This window comes from Lacerta agilis, chromosome 16 (assembly GCF_009819535.1).
Source record: "Lacerta agilis isolate rLacAgi1 chromosome 16, rLacAgi1.pri, whole genome shotgun sequence".
Classification (NCBI taxonomy): domain Eukaryota; kingdom Metazoa; phylum Chordata; class Lepidosauria; order Squamata; family Lacertidae; genus Lacerta; species Lacerta agilis.
In genome coordinates this window covers 19,431,168-19,454,864 of record NC_046327.1, presented here as the reverse complement: position 1 = coordinate 19,454,864, position 23,697 = coordinate 19,431,168, and the positions used below count along the sequence as shown (strand labels likewise).

Here is a 23,697-nt window from a genome sequence, read left to right as displayed (position 1 = left end):
CACTGCAGCAAAATAATAATAACCAAAGGGTTAGTTTCTTCCTGTTCTCCCTCTTGCTCCTTTTCTCCAATTTAACTTCTGCTCATGAATGCCCTGGGGGATTGCAGGCATGATTGTGGAATCTAGGTGGGGTAGTCACGGCCATCTTAAGCATATCCAGTGCTGTGGTGCAAAGATCCCTCCGGCGTCCGTCCCCCCGGTTTCCCAGAGTTGTCGACCTTTTCCCAAGCCTCTGCGGGGATTGCTCTCCTCCCGCGGAGGCTTGGGAAGGAAGCTGCACGCCCGCCAGCCATATGGTTGACAGGGCGCAGCTGGCGGGTGTGCAGGGAAAGAGGAGGCCACCAGCAAAGCTGCGCAGCTCCCCCACTTGCTGGGGTGCCCCTGAGAGGCCGGCGCCCTGGCGCAACGTGCCACTAAGCCCAATGGGAAAGAGGGCTCCGGGGGTATTTCAGAGTTCAAGGTGCTCTTCTGATCTTGAAGTAGTGCTGTGGATCAACAGGGCTTTGAGCTAGCTGAATATGCTGCCTTACACAACAAGTAGATTTCTGAATCCTGTTTCTCCCTTTCTTTTTTGCATGTTCCCCATTTCTCGGTGAGCGGCCTGGGGAAGGAGTTCTTTGAGAACACGCAGCTCTTTTGTCACATGCCCTTCAATAACCCAGCACAGGCTTGAACACTCACCAGGAGGCTCGTGTTCCCCCACTAGCAAATGTCCTGAGCTCTTGGCAATTCACACCTCGCAGAACACAGCCCTCCTCTCCATCTTCTGCACACACACACACACATGCTCCAAGTGGCAGGAGGAGGATGGGCGATGCTTGAATCAGCAGAACAAGACACTGCCCTTGCCACTATTGCTGGGGAGGGGCAGAGAGCATTGAGCCAAATAAAACTCAGCTCCCCCGCTCTGCATCTCCTATGAAAGGATGTGGGGGGGGGGAGTTGGTTGCTTAGGGGTAACCACACGTTGACAAATGTGACATTGTGATTCTTACAGGGCGAGGGGAGAGCCATTGGATTTGCAGCAGAAAGGGTTAAGAATACATGGATCGTCTTCTGCTTATTTGCTCAAATTTCCTCCTCCTTGCTTTTATTAAAAATAAACCTTGGTGTTGGGGTTTTAAAACACAGATCCGAGCACAATGTGCAGTGAGACTCCCTGTTTGGTTTTCACCACTCCTAAACGTAACCCCTATTTCTTCATCCATCCTTGTACGAACGACGTAAACGATTGTTTTGGGGGCAGCAGGGACAATTGTTTCCTTCTGCACAGGGATAGCAATGTGGTGCCCCTCTGATGCCGTTGGTCTCCCGTCAGCCCCATCCAGCAAGGACAAGTGGTCTGGGATTGTGCAAACTGTAATCCAAGATGCCTCCTTCTTGTCTGGATGGAGGACAGAGAGTAGTGTATACAGGTGTGTGCAGAAACAAGCTTACTATACAAAGGTAAAATTAATACCTGTTGTTCCACCCACTTTGGGCCTGCCCCACACACTGCTGATGAATGGCTCACAGATAGTTGCCCTGAAGGGTCCTTGGGCTGAATAAGTTTCCTCCCTCTTGAAATAAACCATCGTTTATCAAAAGGGTGGGCAATCTTTCCCCCCACTTTTCTTCTTTTGAAGATCCAATTTCCTCATCAGCAGTATGTTAGGGGACATTCCCATGCCACCAATGTGTGGAGCCCTCCTCATATAAACATAGAGTTGAAAAGGACCACGAGGGTCATCTAAGTCCAACCCCCAAGCAATGCAGAAATCTTTCGCCCAACGTGGGGCTCGAACCCACAACCCTGAAGGTTAAGATTCTCATGCTCTACCGACTGAGCTCTACTAACAGTTGGCGGGGTGTTTGCATGCTAGTAAGGGGCAGAGCCAAAGCCAAGGACGGGCAGAACTAACCTGGAATAAACACCGCAGTGCATTAATTTTCACCGTGGCTACCTTAGTGAACGATTCCGAATCCTCTGTAGATTTATTCAAAAGTAAGCCCTACTGTATTTGATAGTTACATTCAAGGACTGCCCGCACTCCCGCTTGTCCCATGCATAGAAGGCATGGGTCCAGGCAGTTTTTCGCCTATCCCGTGCTTTCTAGACACAGGTCTGAGCTGTTTTTCACTTGTCTCACCGCTTTCGCAGGGAAAACAGGCTCTTTAGTGCTAAATTGGATCCAATGTCCATCTGTGGAAAAAAACCTGGTTGCCGTTTGCTCCGATTCAGCACTAAAGAGCAGGTTTTCCTGGGAGAAAGCAGCAGGACAAACAAAAGCCTGGATGAGCCTTCGAATAAGTATAAAGAGATAAAGGGACCCCTGACCATTAGGTCCAGTCGTGTCCGATTCTGGGGTTGCAGTGCTCATCTCACGTCACTAGCTGAGGGAGCCGGCGTACAGCTTCCAGGTCATGTGGCCAGCATGTGGCGAACCAGAGCAACGCATGGAAACACTGTTTACCTTCCCGCTGGAGCAGTACCTATTGATCTACTTGCACTTTGACGTGCTTTCGAACTGCTAGGTGGGCAGGAGCTGGGACCGAGCAACGGGAGCTCACCCCGTCACGGGGATTCGAACAACCAACCTTCTGATCAGCAAGCCCTAGGCTCTGTGGTTTAACCCACAGCGCCACCCGCCAGCCGCGTCAAATAAGTATACAGAGATATTATTATTATTATTATTATTATTATTATTATTATTATTATTATTATTATTATAGTAGAACGGACCAATACAACTACTGTTCTGGAAAGCAAGTGAAAATAATTCCTTTCTGACTTTACTGTGTCACAAATACACAAACGCACATGGCGGAAGCCTACCAATCATAGCTGTCAACCCTCCCTTCTGTTTCCCAATGCTATAATAAGGGAATTTCCCGCAAAAAAAGGTAAAGGTTGACAGCTATGCTACCAATTCATTCCCAGAGAGCTTGGAAACAATGACTTCTTTTCCCCAAGTCAATCGGGAATAAAGTAAAAAGCCATCAATATATCAAATAAAATGTTTACCCTTCTGATTGTTTTTAAACTGCATAGAAAGAGGGGAGAAACACTTTTTAAAGCCAAGAAATATAGAGGAAACAAAGAGGGAGGGAGGAAATATGATGGGATAGAATAACAGAGCAGCTTCAGGAAGTATTGCAGATGGCATAAAATGTGAATATCTATGATGTTGACCTAACTATGATGATGCAGCAATAAACAAGTTTTTAAAACTTTTTAAAACTTTTTTTAAAGTCCTTATACCGTACTTATACACTGTAATCTATTATGTCTTATTTCTATTCAACCATGCCTGTTTATTTTTTTTTATAAGAATTTATTGGTATTTCCAAAAAAAACAAACAATAAAACAATACAAACATACAAATAACAAAAAGTATACATACTACAAAAAATAAAACAAAGAAAACTCATACAAAACATAAAAATTACATAAAACACCTATTTAACTATCTTAATCTTATTTTATATCTTAATTGGGGGGACTTCCTCTCGCCCTCTCTTCTGCGTTCATTTCAGATATACTTTAGTAACTCTGTAACTACTTTAAATCTTCTTTACAACTTATCTTAATCCTTATCTAACAACTTATATAATATCTTATTCTTACCAAAATACAGAAAACATTCAAATGTATCACTAACTTAACTTCTTATACACTCTTTTAAACTAACATTGTAATGCTATCGCCTATAGTATCCACTGATTTCAATTTCAGATATCTAACCAACCATGCCTGTTTAGGCCAAAGTTAGCTCCAACTACCCTAGAAAGCAGCAGGTACACCCAAAATTCCCATTTGCACTTAATTTATTCCTCCCCCCCTTCTTGTTCACTTGCACCATAATGCTAATATACAATTGCTGTATATTATTTTAGTTGCTGTAGGATAAATATGTAATTGGTAAGACGTGATAATATTTCAAAATGTTCAGTGTAGAAGAATCATACCCTAGCATACCCAGCAAATATGTGGAAGATGCTGTGGTGCAACAGAAATGCTATGATAGGCATTGATGGTGTCTTAAAACATACGAACTAAAGCATGCTTAGCTGAGAACTAAATCGTACTCCTACAGCTGCAAACACACTATAGCTTTAAAGCACAACTGAAGCACATTCTTTCCCCTCTAATAATTCTGGGCACTGTAGTTTGTTAAGGGTTGCTGGGAACTCTTATCTCTGTGAGGGGTAAACTACAGTACCCAGAATTCTTTGCAGGGGGGGATAATGTGTTTTGAATGTGCTTTAAAGGTACAGTGTGTGTACACACATTCAGCTATCACAGAATATATAAAAGATAGAATATAAAACACCTGTATTTAGAATAGAAAATACAGAATATAAAAACATCTGTATAGGCCAGTGGTGGGGAACCTGCAGAAAGTGGGCTACAGGTACATGTGGTTCCCAGCCTCATTTCATGCAGAAGGGAAGGGAGGGAAAGAGGCAAAGACAGAGAGTCCACGTGCTGTTTTCCTTCCCTCTCTCCCCACCTCCTCTCTCTACTGTAGGTTTGGAATATTGGAAAACTTCCATTAAAAAAAAATATTTTTTAAAAAGGTGTTTGTGCATTAACAAACAAATTTTTGCATGTATGCCCAAATTGGACCTCAGGTTTCTGGATTTTATGACGGATGAGTAAGTACTAATTGAGGGGAGGGTGACAACAAGACAAAGTACCCATATCCTCAAGCATTAAAAGGGCAAAAATGTAAAGGAGCCCTGGACAGTTAAGTCCAGTCAAAGGTGACTCTGGGGTTGCGGCACTCATCTTGCTTTCAGGCCGAGGGAGCCGGCGTTTGTCCACAGACAGTTTTCCAGGTCATGTGGCCAGCATGACTAAACCGCTTCTGGCACAACGGAACACTGCGACAGAAACCAGAGCGCACAGAAACGCCGTTTACTTTCCTGCCACAGAGGTACCTATTTATCTACTTGCACTGGCGCGCTTTCAAACTGCTAGGTTGGCAGAGCTGGGACAGAGCAACGGGAGCTCACCCAGTCATGGGGATTCGAACTGCCGGCCTTCTGATTGGCATGCCCAAGAGGCTCAGTGGGTTAGACCACAGTGTCACCCCCCACCCCCCATCAAGCATTAACCCACTAGTGTGGAAGGGAAACATGGAGGTGGATTTTGGAGGAATGAAACTCAAAGCACTCATGGTGGATTTCCGGTTGGGAGAAGAAGCGAAAGAAGACGGGACTTTGCTCTCGCGGCAAAGTCCAGTTTCAGACGGAAAAAGGGGGTGCTTGCAGGGCGCTGCGACACCCCATAAAGCCTCAAAAGGAGTATTTTGAGGACAGGAACCCAGCAGTATCGTTGGGTCTCTCCGCCACCGGGAGGGTCTCCGACAATTTTTCTTTTTTCGGAGGCTGTGCGGTGGGCGAGATCGAGACACCGATACGGGTAGCCATTTTTCCGACACGTCTGAAACGAAGCCTCAGGTCTTCTCAGCTTCGCAACCCGGCCCTCAATGAAATAAGAAACCCGAATCAGAGCGCATAAAGGTTGGTGACCGAACTGGAAACTGTTTATAAAAATTCGGAGGACAGCGGGACGTAAAAAAGAGAACAATCCCAACGGTGGGGGGGGAGATATATATTAAAATAGCGCAAAGGGTAAGAAGATATTGCATGTGAGCCTAAAAACGAGGATAAAACAGTATAAAAAAACTGGAAAATTTAAAAGACTGTCTTATTTAATGCGAAACTGGGGACTTTAGAAATAGAGTCTTCGGCTGAAACGGAGCTTGCTGGAGGGAAGGTTCCCCAACTACTTTCACTTTCGTGGAGCTCCGCTACAGTAAAATAGATAAAAGTGTCAAAAGTATCAAAGAAAAAAGCTACAATTGAACAAATAAGAGGACACTGTTACAAAATATTCCGTACCAGTAACAAGTCTAACATCTTATAAGCCATTTAGAAGCAACGAACCGCGAATTAGCCGTAAGGTAAAAACTTTAAAATGATCTAGGAACGCGGAGGACGGGAAGGTGCCTACGTGACGGCTGGCTTGTCGCTTTGCCCTGAGCTCCGCCATAACGGAGTGGGGGGGCAGAGGAAGAAGCGGAGGGCTGTATTGCTTGGAGTACCTGGACTATTGGGAATTTAACAGCAAAAACCCATGGATTTAGCCAAACAAGTGGCAGAAACTATAATTTACCAAGAGACTAAAGAGGGAATCAAGCAGAAGGACTGGGAACAGTAAGAATAAAACTTTGCCCTTCTCTTTACAGAGGGGGGCTATTCCCCATTTGTTCTTTTTTCCTTCTCTTTGACATAAGTTTCTCTCAATCCTTTTTTTTTATTTTTGTGGAAGGGTATGTCAACACCTGCCAGAGCACCTTGGTGGGATTATTTAACCTGAGAAAGTGGATTTAGCCAGTCAAGTGGCAGAAGCGTCAAGTAGCAGAAAAGACAAAAGAGACAATTGTATATTACATATGGACTATGAATGTGTAATATGTATAATAGCAAATAAGGCATTAAGTTAGAACAAAGAACTGCTACTGACAATCATATACACATTTATCCATACACATTTGGAGCTAGCCAAGCAAGTGGCAGAAGAGGATCAAAGTAAAAGATTAAAGTAAAATAAGCGGGCAGATAGGGAACCAAGTGGAAGGGATAAGGACACAAAGATATACAATTCAATTAACTACTGTTTTGCTTTTCCCTGATAACCTTTTCCTTTACAGCAATTCCCTTTGGTGGTTCCCATCTCCCGAAGTGGATTTAGCCAACCAAGTGGCAAGAAAAAAGAAGATTTAATAGGAGACCCCTTTTGAACTTTATTAACGAACTATATTGTGAACTTTATTAATATATATCCCTAACTTTGTTCTAAAATATTTCCAATAAGGATTTGGTGATAGAAGGAAATAGGTTAATGTTTTAGAAATATTTAAAATTATTCTTGGCAATATTTAATATATTTAGACTTGGTAGGTGAATAAGTGAAGGAGTGGGATTGGTGAATAGATATATTGTCGTTATTTTGAGAGCCTTTAACAAATTAGGGGTATATTTTAAACAGTGAAGTGATATATTTGTAACAGATAGTCAACAAAAGAAAAACAGCGTTAGATACAAAATAAATAAAAGAAGGAAAATGGCTGAAAAAAGAAATGGAGTAAAAGGCTCAGCAACACCAGGAGATAGACGTGGCTCAAAACAAGAAGACTCAAAGGAAATCATAAAAATGCTAGCAGAGCTAAAAAAAGATATTAAAGATACAAAACAAAGTGTGGAAGACAAATTAGAAAAAATGGAACAAAAGTGGGATATGACGGTTAAAGAATTAAAATTACAGGTTCAAGAGGTAGAAAAGAAAACACAAAAAGTGGAAGAAGGGGTGAAACGTACGCAAAAAGATATAAAGGAGTTAAGAAAAGAAGATGACAAACTAAGTAACGCAATACTAGAAGTAAACAGAACACAGGAAGACATGCTGGATATGATTGCAATGCAGGACATGAGATTGAGAGAAAAAAATCTAAGACTGAGATCGATCCCAGAAACAGTGGGAGAAAATATCGCCGAAAAAATAATTACTGAACTAGCTGCATGGCTAGAGATGGAAAAGGAAGAATTTGCAGAAAATGTTACAAACGTCTTCAGAATAAAAACAAAAAGTAGAAAAGGAAAGAAATTCCCTGGAGATTGTTTAATTATATTTAAAGATAGAGGAATGAGAGATCTAATACTTATGAAAAACAGAGAAAAGAAAATCTACATGGACAATACAATGACAATAGTATTTAAAGACATCCCCATGCACTTGTTGAAAAAAAGGGAGAAATATAAACGACTAACACAGATACTCAGAAGGAACAAAATTGACTTCAAATGGGAATTCCCGGAAGGGATTTCATTTTACTACAAAGAGAAAAAGCATAAACTAAAAGGATTACCAGAAGTGACCAAATTTCTGAGGAGGTATAAAGAACTAGAAAAAAAGGAAGAAATATTAGAAGGAGCAACAGCAGCACCACTACCGGGAGAAGAAGAGGAAGAAGAAGGAGACAGCAACAAAGAAGAAGAGGAACTACAAGAGGAAGAGGAAGAAAAAGAAGAACAAGAGGAACAGTAAAACAAAGAAAGAAGACCAGCACTTATATACATATACATATATATATTTGAAAGATGACACTAAGGATATGGAATTGGAATGTAAACGGATTAAACCAAAAATCAAAACGTAACAAGATTGAACATATATTACAGAAGAAAAAACTCGACATTATATGTCTGCAAGAAACACATATTGCAAAAAAACACAGGAAAATATTGATTAAAAGGAAATTAGGAAATGAATTTATAACATCGGACAAGACTAAGAAAAGGGGAGTAGTCCTATATATAAAACAACATCTTGAGGCCAAACAATTATTTAAAGACGATGAAGGCAGAATAATAGCAGTACAGATCAAAACGCAAGGAGAAAAGATAATTCTTGTTGGAATTTATGCACCCAATGGAAACAAATCAAAATTCTATGAAGGATTGGAAGAAAAACTATTAGAATATATGGACCAAAAAATAATAATATTAGGAGATATGAACGGAGTAATCTCTTTAGAAATGGATAGAAGTAGAAAAAAAACAGAAACGAAAGATGGAAAATTGCCTAAAACCTTTTTCTCGATGATGGAGAACTGCAATTTGGTTGATACCTGGAGATTAAAACATCCACTAGAAAAAGAATATACACATCATTCGGAGGCAAAACAATCAAATGCAAGAATCGATTATGTAATAAGTTCAAAAGAAATAATGCCAAGAATAAAAAAAATTGAAATTTTACCAAGGACCCTATCGGATCATAATCCAATATACTGTGAAATAAAAGGACTCGAAGAAAGAACATTTAGATGGAGGCTCAATGAAAATTTGCTGGACGACCAAAGAATAGAAGATGAAGCTAAAGAGAAATTAAGAGAATTCTTCGAATTAAATAGAAACAAAGAAACAAAAGAACACATTGTATGGGATACCAGCAAAGCAGTAATGAGGGGATTCTTCATACAGAAAAATAGTTTCAAAAAAAAGGTTAAAGAGAAGGAAAAGGAAAACATCTTGAAACAAATTATGGAAAATGAGAAAATATTGGCGTCCAAACCGAATGATCAGAAAGCAAATCAAAACATAAAAATATTACAAAGTCAATTTGCATTGATTATAAATCAAGAAGTGGAGTGGAAAATAAAATGGATGAGGCAGAAGAGCTTCGAACATGCGAATAAACCGGGAAAATGGCTATCTTGGCAAATAAAGAAAAGGAAGGAACAAAGTGTTATAAACAAGATCAAAATTGAGGAAAAGGAAATTGAAAACCCATTGGAAATAAGAAAAGGATTCGAAAAATTTTACAGACAACTATATAAGAATAAAGGGAAAACAAAAATAGATAAAATCGAAGAATATTTAAATCGGAAAGGGGTGCAGAAAATCCCAACAGAAATGAAAAGCCAATTAAATGAGAAAATTAGCAAAGAAGAAATACTAAATGCGATAAAGGGCTTAAAAAGTGGAAAATCACCAGGGCCAGACGGGTTCACAGCGAAATATTATAAGAAAATCAGCAGTATCCTTATAGAACCATTTAGTGCAGTATTGAACAATATATGGGAAAGAGGAGAGATACCACAGACATGGAAGGAAGCTTACATAACTTTGATTCCCAAACCAGATTCAGACACATTACAGATCAAGAATTACAGACCAATATCATTATTAAACACAGATTACAAAATCTTTACAAGTATAATAGCAAACCGCATGAAGAGAATATTAAATAAGACTATCAATGAGGATCAGGCTGGTTTCTTACCTGGCAGACAACTAAAAGATAATGTAAGAAATATAGTAAACATAATAGAATACCTGTCTGTCAGGAATGAAAAGCAGGCTGTGATGATATTTATAGACGCAGAAAAAGCGTTCGATAACGTTGAATGGGACTTTATGATAAAGAATCTGGAGTTAATGGATATTGGAGAACAAATATTAAGAAGTATCAAATCAATATATAAGGAACAAAAAGCAAAATTAATAATAAACAATGTGGTATCAGAAAATATAGAAATTTCTAAAGGAACACGACAAGGCTGCCCATTATCGCCATTATTATTTATATTAGTATTGGAAATTCTATTAAAAAGTATAAGAGAATCTGAGAAGATCAAAGGAATAACAATTGGGAAAAAAACAACATAAAGTAAAAGCCTTTGCGGACGATCTGGTTTTGACATTGGAGGAGCCAGAAGAAAGTACCAATGCCGCGTTGCAGGAAATTGAAGAGTTTGGCCAACTCGCGGGATTTAAACTAAATAAGAAAAAAACAAAAATGTTGACTAAAAATATGGACAACGAGAAAATCAAAAAATTAGAAGATCTAACAGAAATCGAAGTAGCCAAAAAAGTTAAATATTTAGGGATTTGGTTGACGAATAAAAACATTAATCTTTTTCAAGATAATTACGATTTGGCCTGGAACAAAATAAAGGGAGATCTGGAAACGTGGGAGAAACTAAAACTATCGCTATTAGGAAGAATAGCGGCAATTAAAATGAATATATTACCAAGAATGCTATTTTTATTTCAGACGATACCTATAATTAAAGGAGTAGCAATTTTTAAAGATTGGCAAAGGAAAATTTCGAGATTCATTTGGCAAGGAAAAAAACCTAGAATCAGATTCAAATTATTAACCGATATCAAGGATAGAGGGGGGTTTGCACTCCCGGACCTGAAATTATATTATGAAGCGTCATGCCTATGCTGGATCAAAGAATGGATGACATTAAAAAATACACACTTATTAGATCTAGAGGGCCATGACAATAGGTACGGCTGGCACGCCTACCTATGGCAAAATAAGATCAAGGTACACAAAGGATTTGGAAACCACGTCTTCAGAAAACCCTTATATGAGGTATGGGAGAGATATAAAAATTTATTAGAAAGAAAGACTCCAAAGTGGCTCTCACCACTGGAGATGATGTCCCTAAAAAAGACAAATATGAGAGAGAATTGGCCAACATATGAAACACTACTCAAAAAAGATGGAGCGAATTGGAAACTAAGACCATATGAAGAAGTCAAAGAATATGTAAAGGATTGGCTACACTACCATCAAATAAATGAAATATTTAGAAACGATTTGAAGAAAAATGGCTTTAGTGATGTTAAATCAAGATTTGAGATAGAAATACTTAGTAATAACCACAAAATACTGTCTAAAATGTATAGAAATTTACTGGAATGGGAATTGAAAGATGAGGAGGTGAAATCGGTTATGGTTAAATGGGCAATGGACCTTGGGCATAATATCATGATGAAAGATTGGGAAAGACTCTGGAGAGAAGGTCCAAAATTTACGGCTTGTAATACATTAAAAGAAAATATGTTCAAGATGTGGTACAGATGGTATATAACGCCAGCAAAACTGGCAAAAATGCACAAAGGTAACAACAAATGCTGGAAATGTAAAGAAAAGGTGGGAACTCTCTATCACATGTGGTGGGAATGCCAAAAAGTTAAGAGTTATTGGAACGAAATTTACAATGAGATGAAAGCAATATTAGGATATAATTTTGCCAAAAAACCAGAGTCTTTACTACTGGGTATAACAGGTATAGGAATTAAAAGAGATGATATAAAATTGTTTCAATATATGGCAACAGCAGCCAGAATCTTATGGGCCCAAAATTGGAAACAGGAAATTTCGCCAACAAAAGAGGAATGGATTTTGAAAATGATGACCTATGCGGAGTTAGATAAAATGACAGGGAGAATCAGAGACCAGCGAGACCAAAAATTTATTGAAGATTGGAAAAAATTTACAAATTATTTAAAGAAATATACACAAATGAATACGTTGATAGGTTTACAGGAAGCTTTGTAGTCAAAAATGAATATTATTGTATGATGAATAAAGATAAATTATTTAAGATAAGAAAATAAAAGCAATAATTTACAGAATAAATATAAAAACAAAGATTTGTATTGTTAAAACCAGACGGAAGGATTGTTGGAAGTCCAGGCCTGAAGAGGCCAAAATACATGACGACTTATATGTAACAAATTGTAAATATAATGTACATTTGTGAAAATTAATAAAAAGATTATGAAAAAAAAAAAAAAAAGAAACTCAAAGCACTCATGTGAGGATGAAGGCACTTAAACTCACACGTGGAAACAGCAACCCATGTATGTGTGAATATGCCCTAGTATGCCCATTGCCCTAGCCTGAAACTCTCTAACACTTACACTGGAATAAATGCAGTAGGACTTGCATACAAACAAATACGAATAGACCACTGTGTGTCTCTATTTCTTTTACTTGCTTAATTGAAAGGGAGAATATGTTGGACCTGGAATTGTGCCTAGAAACAGGCTGGGGCATCCATCAATGAGACCAAGGAAGCTTTTATGCCAAAAACCAGGTCTGAAACATGATTGAAATAGATGTAGATAATTGGTCTCATCAAGGAGCAACTGGACTTGAACTGCAACCAACCACTCAAGCACCTTGCCCAGGAAGGCAACATTTGGAATTTGCCAATATTTATTACGATCTTCTGTGTCTCAGAAGGGCTTTTTCATTAGTGGATGTACGACTGCCTCATCTAGGGCAGCAGGGTCTTTCCCCACTTATAAGGTATTCTCTATCTCCCTGGTCCAGCTGATCAAAGTCTCTCCAGACTTGATGTTATATGCCGGGAAGGGCAAAGGTAGGGCATGTAGAGATACACCTGTCCAGACTGGTTCTATACCCCATTAGGCTCAATAACAAGCTTTCGTCCAAGTTTGGCGAGACACACTGTGAGTCATCTACCACCTTGTGTTCAAGCCACCTCCCAAACTGCTATATAGCTTAGAGCTTTCCAGTGAAGTAGGGAGCCAGCTGGACCTTTCTCAGTGGGAGAGGATGTACTTGATCAGTTTGGATCAAGTACATCTATTGCCCAAATTTCACAGGGAGACCAAGGCATCAGCAGTACTGTATTGGAAATCCTGCAAGAGCTCTCAGAAGCCTCTGAGATTCCATTATCTTTCAGGGTACGCCAGCCCTTCAGAACAGAATAGTCATGCAAAAGATGCCAAGAAGAACAGGTCCTTTAGTTATGCAATATGCCCAATCTGTTTTGCCCCAAACACTTTTGTCAAGGGCTTATCTTAAAAGATAAAAAGTAACATTTATTGGACAACTGTTAAAACCACACTTAACAAATAATAAATTAGATTCTATGTAAATCCAATGTCCAATGAAAAAACTATTTTAAACTAAAAACCGCTGTAAAACACACACACTTAGCTTTTTTTTCTTACTTCTTAACCAGTCAGTCTCAAAAGTTTCCAGAACTGGCATTATTGAATATTTCCCAAGACAATAACACACACTCGTGCTACACAAGAACTCATAAGCCACCTACTCTTAGCAGCCAGGAGCATCATAACTAGACTCTGGGGGGACCTATCAGAAGTGAACGTGGACCACTGGTACCAAACCGTATGGGAAACAGCCCTACTAGAAAAGCTAACCAACAAATTGAAACTAGAAACTCATCTGAACATAATAAAGGAATCAACAAAACACCCTCTACCACCATGAGTGTAGCCAGGATTTTTGTTAGGGGTGGCAGGCCTTTTGTGGGGTGGGGGTGGGCAGATCCTCAGCTATTTTTAATGATTTTTATTGATGGGGGGGGCAGCTGCCGCTCCTTGCCCCCCTTGGCTATGCTCATCACTACCACCAGACCACCCTTTTCTGAACCAGATGAGACCAATTTAAGAATGTGATCTCCTGCATGTGTTAGACTGATGAACAGCCCCTTGGTTGTCTTGGCTGCCAGGAAATCCAAACAAAGCAGTGATAACATAAATTTTGAAGGTCCAATGAAAAATACAGACTGGAGCTCCCAACCACATATTACATCCATTAGTTCAGGTAGGTAGTTTGTTAGGAGTACAACTTTTCCCGTTTGAGGATCATGCAGCAATAATCGTGTGAGGGAGGAAAGCTGGACCCTGCATACTCACCCCACCCCCTCCACTGGTCCCTCCCCAATTTCCTCTGTGCATTCGGGGCATGCCCCCCCTCCCAATATGTGGAAAGAGCTGGTGAGATGTGCAAGGTGCATATGTGCAGCATTACTTATCTCCTTTTTGTGTGATCTTGAACACCTGGATAGGGCTAAAGAGAACCCCCAATCAGGGCACAGTACAAGCATTCAAAACTGGAACTCATCTGGACCAGAAGACAGGTGAGGAAAGGCCTCTGTCTGTACCAGCCTTCCCCAAACTGCTGCCCTCCTGATGTTTTAGACTATTACTCCTATTCGTGGGTGGCGCTGTGGTCTAACCACTGAGCCTCTCGGGCTTGGCGATCAGAAGGTCATCGGTTCGATTCCCTGCAACGGAGTGAGCTCCTGTTGCTCTGTCCCAGCTCCTGCCAACCTAGCAGTTCGAAAGCACAGCAGTACAAGTAGATAAATAGGTACTGCTGTGGTGGGAAGGTGAACGGTGTTTCTGTGCGTTTGGTTTCTGTCACGGTGTCCTGTTGCGCCAGAAGCAGTTTAGTCATGCTAACCACATGACCCGGAAAGCTGTCTGCGGACGAATGCCTGAAAGTGAAATGAGCACCACAACCCCATAGTTGCCTTTGATGGGACTTAACCGTCCAGGGGTCCTTTACCTTTTTACCTTTATTACTCCCATTATCCCTGGGCATGTCTTATAGAGGGAGGGGGACAAGCAAACCCACCATCCTTCAGTGGCTATGGTCTTCCTCTACTGACGGAGACAGTATGCCTCTGAATACCAGATGCTGGGAACCACAAATGTGGAGAGTGCTGTTGAACTCAGGTGTCTGGCCTGCAGGTTTCCCATAGGCATTCTGGTTGGCCACAGGGAGAACAAGATGGTGAGCTAGAAGGGGCCTGTGACCTGATCCAGCATACTCCTCTTACATTCTCAAGCCTGGAAAGCCATAGAAATACTCCTTTTGGGGGGAGGGAGGACAACTAAATTCATTATTTTAAAGCTACAGAAAAATTATGTAGCTTTGACTTAGATTGACTTTATATCCATGTTCCCCAACCTTGGGTTTCCAATTGTTTTTGGACTACAATTCCCATCATCCCTGACCACTAGTCCTGCTAGCTAGGGATGATGGGAGTTGTAGTCCAAAAACAGGGGGGTGTTATTGTTCCATATTGATGGATAAGCCCCACTCAGTCACAAATATATCATTAAGTTCTCCACCACAAAAAATCCTGGGTACAGCCTGGAAAGGATGTGACACCAAAAAAAAAAACCAACCCTCTTCTGATCAATACTGAAAATCAGTCCAACTGCTTCTCCCGCATGCGAGCTCTATAATATTGTGCTTGCAAGTTCTAAAGAGAGCTTTTGCAGTATGTTGTTATGCCACGGCGTGGGCACAGGGCCAGAAAGGGCCTGCAAAAATTGCAGGAGATCCTTGGACAGCAGCTGGTGAGACTGACCTGAGGAGAAAGATTAAAAGAGCTGGCTAAACGATGACTAAGAAGCAATATGATAACGGCCCACAAATATCTGAAGGGTGTAAACACCAAGCAGGGAGAAGCTGAAATTATGAGTAAAAATGCAAAAAGAAAATAAGGATAAATGCACACATTGCTACCCAGTATTTTAAATAACCAATTCTTAATACCAAAGACTGCTGGACTGCAGGATGTGGTTACACTGGAACTGGGGAAACCCTAGCACTTGAGTTCACTCCGATGCAGCCTGAAGATATAAGTGCTGCGGGTGGTGATGACCTCACAAGGTTTTTCATTTACTATTCTCGTCTTGGGCTCCACACATAGCAGCGGGTACACAAAGTTCAGACCCCTTTCCATTATTCTCAGCCTAATCCATGAGCTCCTTTTCTCTCCTGATCCTGAACTCCTCCTCACCCCTTGCAGTAGCTCTCCCAGAGCACATCAGGCCAATGTTTATCGCTACACAACCTTGCCGATTGCTATTTCTGTCCTGGGCTCCCCCCATACCTCTGCCATTGCTCTTGGCCTTTTATTGCTTAACCCTTCATTAGTAATGCACACACTTCCTCTTGGGACTTTGAGCTGGGAATCAAAGCAGCCAGGGCGGGGGTGGATAATTATTTTTTCCAGTATCCTTAAATACTAAGTCAAGTCCGCAAACTGAGTAGCTAAATAATAGTGACATTGCTTTCTTCATTTTCCCCACTGTAGTTTCCTACACCTCCATTCAGCAGCTAGCTGAGAGAATTCTCCATTTTTCATCCCTAGAATCAGTTTTAGAGGTGCATCAAATACTCTCAGGTTTACATTTTTTAAAAGCAGAAATACTAAGTGGAATAGCATCCCCACCACCACCAGTGCACTGATATTTAATTAAACTGTGTGAATATTCACACATGCACCCATTTTACAGGAGGTGAGCAGAGTGCTCCTTACACTTGCATCTCGCATATGCTCCAAGCGTCCCTATTTCCCAGAGGCTGTCCCGGAATTACAAAAGCCATCCCGACTTCTGATTTGACCCAAGAATGTCCCTATTTCCCCAGCCGGTGCCACCGCCACCCATCTTGCAGATGAGCATCAGCCAGCGCTTGTCCTGAGTGGCAACGGTGGCAGAAGTGGAGGCTGCGAGGGAGCATTCTGTTGCCTCTCCATGGCCACCAGTGCCAGCTTCCTCCCTTGGGCAGCTTGTAGTGGCTGCTGGAGAGTGAATGAGGAGGGTGAGAGGTTGTGGCCACCGAGGCCCAGCCCTGTGTGATGTGCCGGCTCAGAGGGGCAGGCAGAGAGCAGGGCCACCCTGGCCAGGAAGAAAGGGGGAGTAGAGTGGAACGCAAGGAGTTTTGGTGTGTGTGTGTGTGTGTGTGTGTGTGTGTGAGTGAGTGTGTGTGTGTGTGTGTTGCATTGTGCATCCACATCTAATCTTGCCCCTTCCTAAAATTTATTTATTGGTGTGTTTTTCTTTTTATAAATCTACCATAGAATAAAAGAAAATCAGGATTAAGGGGTTTTCTCAGGGTGGCGGAGGGTGTGTGTGCTGTGTCCCGCTGATGTAGTGGTTGTGGAAATGCTCGGGGTGGGGTGGGGGCAAAAATGGGGGTTCGATGAGGGTCAGTGGAGAGTGAGAAATGTCCCCGTTTTCATCTGAGGAATGTTGGAGGGTATGCTCTTGCCCAATCAGGGATCACACAGTGAATGGAATGACGTGATAACATTGCATAGCAAATCAGATCTGGTTTGGTTAACGATGGTTAATGAATGTGAACATTTTCACAAGGGGTGCTAAAAAAATCACTTTTTAAAGGAGGGGTTTTTTGTCACTGCTGATTACCTGGAGTATGATTTCTGAGATAAAAATATTTTAGCATCAAAATGACACTTCAACAAGGCATATGAATTTTTTTTTTTACTTGTGCACATACTTGCCTACCTGCAAATATGCAGATAGTGTAAAATGAATTTTATATGTATTACAAAGGTGATCAGCTGTACAAAGAGACCTGTTTCTGGATACAGAACTTGTGGCTGGTGCTATTTCTTTATATTCTGTTGGGTTTAATTCTGATGAAGTATCAGTTTCCTTATTCGCATGCCAATGGGTTCTCAATGAGTTGGCTGATGAATGTAAATCAATGAAGGAAGAAGGCCCTTGATTATCAAAGGGATGTTGTCAAGTCTCTTCTCAGCTGCACTCAGATCCCAATGCCTCCTAGAACTGCCACATTCAGTTACCAAAAAAAATATGAATGAATGATTACCAATTCCCACTTCAAATAAAATATTCCCAGGAAACCAGCCTAAGTAATTTATGAGAGCTTCATCTAATCAGCATTCATCCATGCTGCTTTCACACGGTGCACCAATTTGCAGAATATGTGAATTCTAGTTGCAAAACTTGCCTATGTCCAAAATGCACCCAAGGCCACATATGTGAAGCAGTCGTGATCTTCTTGGCCAAGCTGTGCCTTCCATCCTCCTAGAGCCACTTTCCCCCCTTCAACATATACACCTCATCCAAGTCATTAAAAAACAGAGCCATTCTCATGGACCAGCGTAGCCCGCTTTGGGCATTAAAAATTCAAAGCATATAGGAGCAGTGCTGTCAACTATCCCGTTTTCCCCGGGAATCTCCCTTATTTCAAGCAGTTTCCCGCTGCTATCCCTTATTTTTTTATATCCCTTTAATTTCCCGTTTTTTCTAAGGAAGCAGCTCCTCTCCCACCCCCTGCTGGCCAGGGACTGGGAAGACCTCGCCTCCTTGCAGCCTCAAAGCAAGCGGGAGCCATTTCCCGCGCTTACAGGCGTCGTAGCCCACAGGCAGCATTTTCAAAATACAGTAAGCCTACTGCGCGCGTTCACACCAGTGCCGCCCACTTTTGCTTCTGGCTCCGCCCACCACTGCCATGTGACTGTCCCCAGGATAGGTGAGGCTGCTGATCCCTTATTTTCAAATCCGAAACTTGACAGCTATGTATAGGAGGCGTGCATCCATGCCCCCTTCACCATGTCTTTGCTGTGATGAGCAAACTTTAAAGGGAGGCTTACAAACATGCTCACCTGAATGCACTTCCAACCTGATTAAGAACCCATTATGCAGGGATCACATGGAAGCATGTTTGTGCACACAGGCAAATACATTTATTAACCCTCTCCAGACTTTGCTGCTCAGCATTGGCAAATGCAGGGTTGGCACACGTGCCTCTTATTTTGAATATTGCAGTGCCTGAAGAGGACTTGTAGTCCGCTGGGTAGAACATGGGGGACAAGTTCCAAATCCCTCCTGCTTTCTGGGAAGCTTGGGGTTAGGCCCTATTTCTCAGTCTAGCCAAGCCTTAGGGCTCCTAGTACAGTTTCTGTGGGCAAAACTGTGTCACTGAGCACTTTCCTTGGTGCCTGCAAAGCTTCCAAGTTCCTAAGGAGATGAAGGCAGCTGTCTTATTCTCCCTTGAAAAGTACATGGAGATGAAAGGGGAAGCAGTAAGGATGATACTTGTTCCCACTTCCTCTTTCAGCTCTATGTGCTTTTCAAGGCCCAGATAACCATCATGGAAGTTGAGCAGAGAGTGGAACGACCAGGTGGGTTGGAGGAAATGAGGAAAATGAGAGAAATCTGGGAGACTAGGGGGTGGGAAAGCGAGTGACACAGGAGTCAGGAAAGAGAGAACAGACTGCAAGACACTCTTTATTGCCCCCCTACACACACACACACACACACACACACACAAGTTGGACCCAGTAAAATCGATCCTCTAGAAAAAAAATTTTTTTTTAATGCGTCTCTCCCCTCAACCCCCCCCCCCCAGCCACCATAAAAATCATGGATCTAGTGCTTTCCAGCTTTGCCTTGGTATAAAACCATGGATACAAGGAAGATCAACATAACTTTGAAGGGAGTCTTTCAAAGTCACCATAAAATCATAACTCGCCTCTTTGTACACAGATGCATCCTGTGATTTGTTGGTAATTTTGCTGCTATCCATCCAAGAGAATCCATACCAAACACTGGATCTGTGGTGTCTATTGTGCTATCTACCAATATAAGCTTTAATTTGAAAGGGTTTTTTGGGGGGGCGGGAGACTGTAAAATTAAAAAACTCAAGGGAATCTATTTAAATTATAGCGGATCCAAATTTTGCCCATGCATCTTGGAAAAGTATGGTGTGTGCTTTGTGTGTCTACGTCTATTCCTTCAGTCTTTTTCTCCAAGGCAGTGAGAGGCTGACCCTTGGGATGCGGGAGAGAACTGACCAGAAGACCCATGGCACTTTTTCAAAAATCCAAATGTGCAATAGGCCCAAATTGGTTGGCGACCCCTGGCCTAATCTATCGCACAGGATTGTTATAAGGCAACAGCATCACTCTGTGCTTGTTGGACTGAGCTACAAATAACACGCTAACAAGATCCTCAGAAGCAAAATACCGGTACTTCCACTTGATATAGAGAGGTGAAAGGACTGAACAGGCTTATCTTTGATGTGCATAACACCTATATATCCTCCTTAGAAGTATCCCATCATTGACTACTTTATACTGCGTTTTATTTTAGCATCTCAAGGCCAGATTCTTATTTTCCACACCAAGAACCCCAGTGTGGCCTGTTTCCCCTGACCAGCTCCTAAAACCACTGCAGAGGACTGGCCATTTCAACCACACCCCGTGTTAAAGCAAAATCCCAAAGTCTTCTATATCACAACCTTCCAAGTTCATATAACAACCTTTCCAAAATTCTAACACTGAATACAGTGGTACCTCTGGTTGCGAACAGGATCCGTTCCGGAGCCCCGTTCGCAACATGAGCAGAACACAACATGAAGTGCCGCATCTACACATGTGTGTGGTGCAAAGCGCGATTCAGCGCTTCTGCGCATGCGCGAACTGCCGAACCCAGAAGTAACCCGTTCCGGTACTTCCGGGTTTGGCGCGTTTGTATCCCGTGACGAACGCAACCCACAGCTATCATAACTAGAGGTATGACTGTATATGTATGTAGAAAGAGTCTGGTGAAAGGCGGATAATAATAATAATAATAATAATAATAATAATAATAATAATGGTCCCTGTACCAGATAAGACTGAACCGTGGCCCAGATATTCAGGTCTGAACTTTTCCTTCTGCATCATCTCCAAGGAATCCATTTGATTGCTGTGGGCGTCGTGGTGGAAATTACTAACACTTTCATTCAATATATTACAGTGAGACAGCCATCTTTCCCACATCATACATACATGCCTCCTGGTCCACTTGGTGCTCAGCAAATTTTTAGGAAACTGAGAGGCCTGCCCTCAGGACCACCACGCATGTGATGGGCTCCATTCTGACACATCCGCCTATTATCATTCCATACCATCCACCCTACCTGCATGTGGTTGAGGGCCTTCTTCTCCTGGTACTGCACGCCGTCCCCAGTTCCCCCGGTCTCGTGCCCTGCCTCGGATGGGATCCCATAACTGGTGCAATTTTCATAGTGCATATAGTCATACTGGGGGGCACCGCCCCACAACGCCGGGCCCTTCTTGGCGCCACCCGCCTTGTTCTCCGAATGCTCCATTGCGCTATACCCGACTTCTTCTGAGCTGGGACACGGGCGCTGCAGGAGGAACGCCAAGCCCTGCAAGCTGTTTGGCCCAAGGCATGGCCTCTTGTCTGCAGCCCTCTCCTTCCCTATCCCTTATGTCTTTCTCACTTTCTTCTCTTCCTAGCCCCCAAAGGCGTCTGGGGTAGTGATAGCTGGGTTTAACTATATTTAGAACAACCTTCTTCTGTCACATGACCCCCCCCCCACCAAAGCCACATCTGATCTGAGCAAGAGGCATTAACTCGGCCTGGATTGAATATCAGGTGTGTGACAGGAGGGAACCCTGAAGGAGCGGGGGTGGGGAGCAGAAGGCAGCTATGAGGGAGACAGGAAGAAGCGGCCAGGCAACTGAAAGCCGGCAGGATGGGAGTGAAGCACACAGAGTTCTCCTCTTGCTCACAGTAGCGAGTCTTCCGCTCTGCATATTTGCGTATTCATATGCTATGATATGCATTGTTATTGGCAGTTCATTACGTCAGGTCCTAAAGTCCAAATAACAGCACAACTAACATATACCCTCCAGCATTTCTCCAATGAAAATAGGGAAACTCTATTCTTCTTCTATTGTCATCATCATCATCATCATAAATAGGGAAACTCTATTCTATTATTATTATTATTATCATCATCATCACCATCATACTCCACCCATCTGACTGGGTTCCCCCAGCCACTCTGGGCAACTTCCAACATCTATAAAAACATTTTTTTAAAAAACATGAAAAGCCTTCCCTATACAAGGTTGCCTTCAAATATCTTCTAAAGCATGGGTAGGCAACCTATGGCCCGTGGGCCGGATGCGGCCCAATTGCCTTCTCAATCCAGCCCACGGACAGTTCGGGAGTCAGTGTGTTTTTACATGAGTAGAATGTGTCCTTTTATTTAAAATGCATCTCTGGGTTATTTGTGGGGCATAGGAATTCTTCCTTCTTCTTCTTTTTCAAAATATAGTCCGGCCCACCACATGGTCTGAGAGACGGTGGACCGGCCCACGGCTGAAAAAGGTTGCTGACCCCTGTTCTAAAGCATGGGTAGGCAAACTAAGGCCCGGGGGCCAAATCTGACCCAATCACCTTCGGGAGTCAGTGTGTTTTTACATGAGTAGAATGTGTGCTTTTATTTAAAATGCATCTCTGGGTTATTTGTGGGGCATAAGAATTCATTCATTCCCCCCCCCCAAAAAAAAATATAGGTCTGAGGGACAGTGGACCGGCAGAAAAAATTTGCTGACCCCTGTAAAGGTTGCATAGTTACTTCATCTCCTTGGCTCAGGAGTTGCATGACTCCATACCCACTAACATTTCTCCGATGAAAATAAGGACGTCCTAAGGAAAAGTGGGACGTTCCAGGATCAAATCAGAAGCATGGAAGGCTTCTGTAAATCCGGGACTGTCCCTGGAAAATAGGGACACTTGGAGGGTCTGCTAACGCCACCTTCACACAATGATACCCACTTGAACCGGTCATGGCTGCCCCCCACCCAAATTTTTTTTATGGGAGTTGTAGTCTATAGCAAGGGTGCTGAGAGTTGCTAGGACACCCCTAGGGACCTCCCAGAACTACAGTTTCCAGAATGATGTAACAACAATCAATCCCTCTTCACAGGGAACTCTGGAAAGCGTAGCTCTGTGCTTCAAATGTATAGGGCTGGATTCAACTAACCTAGCGCACTTGTGCAAGTCAGCTCAAGGTTTCCAGCTAGAGGAGGAACAGGGCTTTCTACTCCCCCCCCCCCCACACCTAAATCTGCTCTGGAGGGTCATGAGAACCCCGCAAAACTGCACAGGGGGGTGAGAGGGAATATTGTTTTATCTAACAAGTAGAAATGAAACAATTAAATCAGAGCAGGGTTTGTTGTGGGGGAGGAAGGGAAAGGAGAAGGTTAGCCGCTTTGAGACTCCTTCGGGTAGTGATAAAGCGGGATATCAAGTCCAAACCCTCCTACTTCTTCTTCATTCTCGAAGTGAACTGATGAAACAATTAAATCAGAGCAGGGTTGGATTCCATGCCTGGTGTGTATGCAGCTCTAGTTCCTGCAAAAAGAACAACTAAACTAAACTGTCATGACAGGATCCTCAAAGATACATTTATGAAAGTGAGGTTACCTGAATTTTGCTTGACATTATTAAAACCCGTCGGCACTTCGCATCTTGAGTTTGATAATGAAGCAATGCCTGTGCTACATAACATTTTGCAAAGCAGGCTTTTCAGCAATGACTGCTAAGAAGAGAAAATGCAACGGCAGGCCGTGGATCAATAATGATCTGAGACCATGTCTGACACCCATCAAACCTCACATTGACCTACTCATTGGCAAAATGCAAGCTGTTCCACCGACGCTTGCCCAAATGGGCTTTATTATGAATAAAACTATTAAAATATTCATATTTGTGTAGCTGTATGTTCTTAGAATAAATGTTTATCGCTTATGAAGAAATATCATGCAATAAAATCACTGATGTTCTTACACTCCCCCCCCCCAAAAAACAACTGTGATTAACTTTGTAAGTACTATAAATACATCATCGAATTCCACATATAAAAGGGGTGTTAAGGAAATTTTTGCTTGCATACCTCAAGTAATGGT

At 42.1% G+C, this 23,697-nt stretch overlaps 1 protein-coding gene across 1 annotated transcript in view; it reads right to left on the bottom strand.

The window, feature by feature from the left end:
• Positions 1-21,311, bottom strand: part of CLCN1 (chloride voltage-gated channel 1) — a 65,349-nt gene extending 44,038 nt beyond the window's left edge. The window contains 1 exon segment of the mRNA XM_033173171.1: positions 20,892-21,311. Coding sequence (XP_033029062.1) covers positions 20,892-21,083 — 192 coding nt within the window. The 5' untranslated portion in view covers positions 21,084-21,311.
• Between the last annotated feature and the right edge of the window lie 2,386 nt (positions 21,312-23,697).